Source organism: Cyprinodon variegatus, unplaced genomic scaffold (genome assembly GCF_000732505.1).
Source record: "Cyprinodon variegatus isolate N-32 unplaced genomic scaffold, C_variegatus-1.0 Scaffold930, whole genome shotgun sequence".
Classification (NCBI taxonomy): domain Eukaryota; kingdom Metazoa; phylum Chordata; class Actinopteri; order Cyprinodontiformes; family Cyprinodontidae; genus Cyprinodon; species Cyprinodon variegatus.
In genome coordinates, this window is record NW_015151383.1 from 56,683 (window position 1) to 64,849 (window position 8,167).

At 37.7% G+C, this 8,167-nt stretch overlaps 1 protein-coding gene across 1 annotated transcript in view; it reads left to right on the forward strand.

The window, feature by feature from the left end:
* The window catches only part of slc39a7 (solute carrier family 39 (zinc transporter), member 7), a 19,012-nt gene extending 16,575 nt beyond the window's left edge, over nt 1–2,437 (forward strand). Inside the window, 2 exon segments of the mRNA XM_015398355.1 lie at nt 410–606; nt 1,629–2,437. Of these exon segments, the coding sequence (XP_015253841.1) occupies nt 410–606; nt 1,629–1,883 (452 nt within the window). The 3' untranslated portion in view covers nt 1,884–2,437.
* The last annotated feature ends 5,730 nt before the right edge of the window (nt 2,438–8,167 follow it).

Genomic DNA, 8,167 nt, shown 5'->3' on the forward strand with positions numbered 1-8,167 from the left:
GTGTCCACCTGCTCCACCACACCCTCCTGTATGCAGAGAGGAGAGTGTACAGTCCTCATGGACCTCCTGTAATCACTATGACTTTGTTGGCCGTACTGGTGTTCAGGATGAGATTGTTTCCATAGAACCATTGTGTCCGATGGTGGGCCTCCTGTCTGTGTCTCCTTCTTTACTATAAACCCTCCACAGTGGTTTCATCTGCAAACTTCCTGGTCATGTTAGTGTTGTGGTAAGGCTTTCCAAAATTTAGATTGCATTGCATTTCTTAACATCAGTTGATTCAATATAATTTGAAATCTATATAAACAAAATAAAAGCTTCAGAAATACTGCCAAGAACTTTGTAGAAACGTATGACAGTTATTTTTGCCATCTCCATCATAACCGTTTCTTTTTCTCCATTGAAACAGAAATCAAGGTGTCGGCCTATCTGAACCTAGCAGCTGACTTCACGCACAATTTCACTGATGGTCTGGCAATCGGAGCGTCGTTCCTGGTCAGTCCAGCTGTGGGCGCTGTCACCACCCTGACTATCCTGCTTCATGAGGTCCCACATGAGATCGGGGATTTTGCCATCCTTGTTCAGTCTGGCTGCACTAAAAAGAAGGTAGTAACACTTTACATTTGACTTTTTCCTTTGAATAAAAGGTTCATAAAACCACAGTGACCTCCACCCACAGCAGGGTTACCCCCTTTCTCAGGATTATAAGAACTGGATGATGAGCTAAACGGCGAAGCTTCAAACATTTACGTTTTGGAATGACTTCATTCATCCTTTAAAGCTTCTGTATAAATCTAACTTACTCTTTTAGCTCTGCTGTCAAACAATCAGGGTATTAGTTATTAATGTTAAGTTCTAAAACATTACTCTTTTCTTTTTACACATTACTGTTTTTCCTTTATTTGTAACTATTACTTATTATAATAATTGTATTGTAAGCAGAAAAGTAGCTGCAAAACACCTGAACTTAAACATTACATTCAGCAATCGTCTTTTCAACATCCTAACTTTAAGTCTTTTGGTCTATATAAGGCATTAATTATTAAAATATATCCTTTTTCTCCTGGTATATTACAAATTAAAGCTTATTTCCAATCTGTAGCTGATCCAGACAGATACGTTTTTACACAGAATTTAAATTCAATATTTTTCCTACAAACTGAATTTCTAAACATAAATAAAGTTAACTCATAAATAAAGTGACTATTTCTTAAAAAAAACTGGAGTTTAGCCTGGAGAAACAAAAATGTCGATCAGTGGAAATTGTGTAAAATATTCTGAACATGATGTATAATTAGTTTTTGTTACCATTTGGATATTTATCATTGACTTTCATTAGGATGTTTATCAAACAGAGAAAACGGATACCCAGTGAGTGAGTAGATAGATGTGAACAGGGTTTGTTTATGAACATTATATAAAACTAGATTAGAATGAATCAGAACCAGCTTGGAAGGAAATGGTAAAATTGTCAGATGAATAAAAATCCCCCTAAATTTTACTATTTTTTTATTTGCCTATTGATTAATAGGTTTATAATAGTTATAAAAACAATTGAAGATGAGAAAAATGTAAATGAAGTGTAGGAAGCAATGACCGATTTTCTGTTGTTCCCCTTTGTGCATCAGGCCATGTGTCTGCAGCTGCTGACCGCTTTGGGAGCTCTGGCCGGGACAGCCTGCTCCCTGCTGGCTGAAGGCGTGGGCGCCACGGCGACCGCCTGGATCCTGCCCTTCACGGCTGGTGGGTTTGTTTACATCGCCACAGTGACGGTGCTCCCTGAGCTGCTTGTGGGCCGCTCCAGTTTTGGCCAGTCTCTGATGGAGATTCTGGCGCTCCTGTTTGGAGTCGGCATGATGGTGCTGATCGCAGAATACGAGTGAAGCGCCGGTCTGGATTGGACAGAAACTTTTACAGCACAAGATGAGTAGGAGAAACTGAGACCCGGACAGGGAGAATAATGGTTTTAAACAGAATGTCAGTGATTTCTTTGCTATTGCCAGTTATTTCCTTATTTAGTTTTTGTCTCCATGTTTTGCTATCTTATTTTTTTACCGCAAGGGTCTTTTTGTTTTTTTTGTTTTTTAAGAAGAGATGAGAACTGGAAAGAAATTAAGGGATCACAGCTTTCATCAGGATGAGCTCTGCAGTAAATTATTCCAAAAACTCACTTCCAACTCCTGTAAAAACAACCATCTTACTGTAACTGCTGCATGAACCACTGAGCAGCTCCTCAGGCGTGGAGCAGAGAACGATGCCGACTGAACAGTGATACTGAATGTTAAAAAAAATCACATTCCACTAAAATACGAGATGTTGCTTTTACTGCTGTGTTCAGTCAATATATCGCTAAAACTACATTTCATTAAATTTTTTTTTTGCAGTAAATTGTTTTTCTTGAGATGCTGGATATCCCCAAATAAAAGTTCCTTGTCTGCTTTTCAGTCATTAGTAAAATAAATGCTCAGCTTACGGGAATATGCGAGTTCATGGAAGTATTTATAATGTGTTTACTTGATCTTCATGCGGTTCAGTCTTTTATGATACAAGCTGCCAAATATAAACTGACAGAGCTGGAACTCAGGTGGTTGCGGTTCCTGTGAAAGAATTGAATTCTTCCCCTGTGTGTCATCACTTAAACAAACCTATCAAAATATCTTAAGTCTTTTGTTTTACTGTATCTGATAATGATCTCAGTCACATGAAGGGAGTTGTAAAGAATGGTAAATACCAGATTTAATTAAAACATTTAAGAAAATAAGTTTAATGTTGTTTCAAGCAAAGAATAGAAGAACAGGTGCTTATGACAGAAATCACAAAACAATGATGCATCTTAAAAACAGCCAAAACTCAAAGGTTTATATCTGTAAAGTGAGAAACACTCCAGATTCTTTTGCCCTATTTTTACATTAAAAAGTTTTGTCACATGATCTTAAAGGGTTTCTATGTGATTAAACCAGCAAGCAGCTCATAACTGAAATGGAGAGAAATATATATATAGATATAAATATTTATAGTTTTCCTCATTTTCTGTTATTTTCAGGAAAAAATACGTTTAAGCTCACATTTGCTCTGGATGAGCTTGAGATATCCGAAGCTGATTTTTTTTTTTTTTTTTTCTGACCTTAATGTTTGTTTGTCGGGTGCAAACATGTTCGTACACGATAAACAGATCTTCAAAGGTACAAAGTGATTTGAATTTGCTAGCAGCAGACGATGTGTGCAAAGCTTTTTTTCACAAATGCACATCATATTCCGACGACTAAGCTCCGCAAATTAATAAGGGAGGGGATTAGAACACAAAATATTTACTTTCTTTTACCTTTGTTTTTCACACTTTGAGATTCACAACAAGGTGCACAATAAATATATATTTAAAATATCATTATTACCTCCATTTCCATGGCTTTGAACCTCATCTTTCTTTTATTACCATTTTTGCACAGAGGATTAAAACAGGCCGAAATGTAATGTGCAAATTGATTTTTTTAGTTAATTTCTCCCTATAGAAATTCCATTTGCAATGACTTGCAGAATAATTTGCATATATTCAATTTTAAAGCATTTTATTAGGACAACAAATTTGGAAAAAAAATGGAGACAAGACATGGAGTTAAGGGAAAAAAGCACTTCTTTTTAATATTAACGTCATAGACCATGCCTTTGAGAAACACCTTTCATTGCAGTTACACTCTGGTGGTGTTTTCCTTTGTGCATCTGCACAAAGGAAAACATCATTCTTTGCAGAACAGCTCAAGTTTAGTTGCAATATTTAGCAAACATCTGTCAACAATAATTTGAGTGTGCAGAAGATGTTTATTAGGTATTGACTTTCAGTGTTTAAAGACAGGTATGATCTAAAACATTACACTTTGGATTTGGTTATGTAATGTTGCCTCAACTCCACGCCCTCATTCTATGTGAATGGGGGTATGACTAAATGTATTGTAGCTTGCTTTGGAATCTTTGGACTTGAGGAAGTGATAAAAGTGCATGCCATTTACCTTCCAGCATTTAATTTACTGTAAACTGTTCAGCCTAGAAGTTTCACTGACTTGAATTGAGCTTATAAGGAGCAGTGAAGTCAGAAGGTTTCAGGAATTTGTCTTTCATTTTGAGTTGCAAAATCAAAAAGATTAAAGCGTCTGTTGTTCCTGATACTCGGGGCTTTCAACTCTCAAAGTATTTATGGTGTGAGACATTTCATCAAGTGCACAAACACACCACACTTTGGATTTCTCACACCTAAACAAGTGCATGGATCAAAACTCATACCTTGATACCAGAACGATAGGCTCTAAAATAGGAAATGCTAGTTATTTTGGGATAATGCATATCAACCAAAAAAAAAAAAAGCCTACAAATGCTCACATTCAATGGAAAATATTTTGTAGTACGTGAGCATGTAATGCCAAGCACAGCGTGATGCACTGCAGAACAAATTGTATAACGTTATAAAAGAAGTCTATGATGAGTTTTTTAAAACCCCACAAGGAATCAAGACCAAACTGTGATATATGTGAAAAAAACAGTGAAATTGTTGCCACAAATACCTCATAAAACACTGCAGGTTAAACCATAACACAGAATATACAGACTTGATGATGGAGGAGAAAGAGCACAGGTGCTTCTAGGCTGAAGGAAGGTACAGTACAGTGACTGACTATAAATGGAGATTTAAATGCTGCTCAGTGCTGCTGCAGATGGAGTTGCTATTGTTAATAAAAGTGGTCATAATGTTAAAGAATAAATGTGTTTCCAACCAATACCTGTATTAAATTAGTGTATTACACTGGAAGAAAGTTTAATATGTCCTAACCAATTCCTCATTTAAAGTTGAGTATATTGATCATACAGCTCAATTATAATAAAACAGCTTTGGTGAACGTACAAGATACCGGTAGTTAAAAATAAAAGTTAATTAAATCTATGTTTTGCTATTTACAATAGATTAAATCAGCTATAACTGATCAATTAAAATTTGAAAAAGGTGGGAATGGACAATTTAGTGCAATATCTTGGATTTAATTTGACTAAATATTTCAAAGCAATTTTCAATTTAGAGCCACCCAGTATTATACAGCATTTTTTTTTTTTTACATGAGACTTGCTTTGTGTGTTTCAGTTGTTTCAGCTCAAGCAGATTATTGCGTTGTTCCAGTCGCCACCAAGGGCTGCAGAGGCCTGTTCATCACCTGTTTATCAACGCAGGGAGACATCTAAACATGCAGGAGATTAGGACCTCAGGAGCCAGTTTGAAAACCACTGTTACAGAGCAGTTACATTATTCCCTAGATTTAACAAACGCATTGTCTTTGTAAAGTGGCATGAGAAGAAACATGGGTAGCACCGTTGCCTTGCAGCAACATTGTTCTGGGTTGGATTCCGGGCCTGCAGTCTTTCTGCATGAAGTTTGCATGTTCTCCCTGAGCATGCATGGGTTCTCTCCGGGTACTGCAGCTTCCTCCCATAGTCCAAAAGCATGACTGTTAAGTTAATTTGCTTCTCTAAATTTTCCTTAAGTGTGGGTGTGTGTTTCTCTGTTGCCCTGCGACAGACTGGCGATCTGTCCAGGGTGTACCCCACCTCACCGCAACCCTGACAAAGACTAAGCGAGAGAGACTGGATGGATAAATAATCTTAATTAAATAAAACATTAAGTGTATTTGCAAAAAAAAAAAAAATACCTAATAGGTATCTCCAATACCAAACTGTATTTTACTCCATATCGGATCAAAAAGGAAATTGGTGGTATGAAATAAATAAGATTTAAGGTACATGATCTCTTAATATATTTATAATAAACTTTACTTAAATTATAAAATCTATCAAATTAGTGTTTTTATTTATGATTTAAAATATAGATTTTGTTGTCAGCACTTGGAATCTCATGCTGAGCTTAAGAGCCTGCAGATGATGCTGGCTAAAGATAAGGATAAATGTAGTTGGAGTGTCATTCATGCTGACGGTAAAAACACCCGGTAATGCTGGTCTCAGATCACTGAAAGTTGTGTTTCTTCCGTGTGTTTCTAAAACTATCTCAGGATTTGCAATTTACTTTATTCCCCTTCCTGATCTGGCCAGTCAAAACATGTTAAACCGCATTTTGTCAGTCAGCCAGGTGGTTTTCTGAAACCATGTTGTGTATGTTGGCAGCCTTTTGGAGTAAAACATAAACTCATAGAGATAACATCCATCCAACATTGAATGGAGCAACTCTTCTTTCTGTTCAATCTGACCTGATTTTACCAAGGTGCAGACCAGGAAACAGAGTCGTGGTTTAATGAACCTCTCTCTGTCGGAAAGTCGGAGACAATACAGCACTCTACACATCTAGAGGAACTTACCTGCTTAATTTGCAAAACCGGTCTACTGCTGAACAAAATGACAAAAACACTATATTTCTCTTTATTAATAAAGGGAAATTTTTCACTTCATGATGCACACATTCACATATGGTGTGGATAGTGCATTGTAGCCACAGCTGCACACTAACAGAAGTGAGGCTGCTTTATACAGACATCGCTTGGGCATCTGACCACCAAGGATGAAAGTAAGCTACCAGTGAAAGATTTAGGGACAGTATGCATTTCCAGGAAGACCAGCTATCTGCTATTTTGTGCCACCAACAATTTTTGTGGCACCAACGATCAGAATAAGAATTGATTTCTTTTTATTACAGTTGCCAAACTCACAAAGAGGCATGGCTTTGTTGAACCATCTATTCCCCCAGTTCTATGGGATTCTTCATAAATAAGATAGATTCTTTTAAAAATAAAATCTTTGGGATAATGATCGACCCATACTTAGAAAGTATTCAATTCTAGCCACAATTTTCCCCTATTATTAGAGAAAAAGATTTTACTTGAGGGATGATAGGTTTTGGTAGGCCCTGAAGCAATCTTTAAAAACAAGAATCATTTACACGCTCTATTCAATCTAGAAACAATTTAAGAAAAAAAGTAGTTTGAGCTGTGCCGCTACAACAATGCCGTCCAGTACACGTTACAAACTACCCATCTTTGGACCTACAGCCATATTTACACACCACTCTCCTGTTAATGCTTTGAAACAAACAAAAAAAATAGGAATCAAACCCTTACAGATACAGATATATTAAGCAGATCCCTAAGTTCTCCAAGGCAGCGGCCAAGAACAACTCATCTCAACAATTTCACAAAATATGCCGCTTAAAACTATACAAACTAGACATCAAACCCGCATTTATGATCGCCAAGGCCTGCTGGAGCTACGGCCACAAAATACCTACATTTTTGACCGCTTAAAAAGCTCCAGAGTGCTACGGACAGATGTCAATAAAACAACAGAGGAAGAGAAAACACAATGGATCATTTCTGACTGGAACTCTCTTAAAAAAGGAGACATGTAACTGCTGCACCATTATTCTGACGGGGTCTTGGCTGCGTACAGTAGCACCAGACAGTGCTGTTGGCGTGGGGGGATGATTTCTATCGCTGTACAACACCGATAGAAACAAGGAGTTCTGCATGAATGGAGGCTCCTCTGAGGCTGCTCCCAGGCAATCTTCGGCATCTAGAGGGGAAGCACAGCCATCTGCAGAGGAAAATGAGGTGAGCACTCTAGATGCTTCGCTGAAGATGCTGAAACATCCCCAGCCAGCTCCTCCTGGCCCCTTCCAGCTTCTACACCTTCTCCAGCATCGTCTGTCGCTGCTAAACCTGTCCATGGCACCACTGCTGCTTCAACCCCGTCTGCCTTTTCAACCCAGGGGGCTACCACCCTCACAGCATCGTCATCATCATCCTCTGCCTACCCTGAGCCAGGAGAAGCGATTGCTTCAGGAGGTGAAGGCAGTAGGAGCAGCTCAACAACAACTGCTGCTTACTGTACCTTATCAAGGCTGCACTTTAAAAAATGTAATTGTCTAGACAGCTGTTCTAAACAAAATTTCTTTTTGCTTACACTTGTGTATAGAAAAAGGCCAAAATAAATCTGTCTAAGTCATAATTAAACAGAAGTCTTACTTGGAAAATTTTAAAAATTTGGTAGGGACATTGTAATAGTATTGTTGCCAGCCAAATCTCTGGAGTATTTTCAGTTTCAGCAAGAATTCTCTTAATGACACTTTTGGTTGAGTGCAGGTCATTCAGGATTTTTTGGCACACCTCAAATATATGATTCAGGC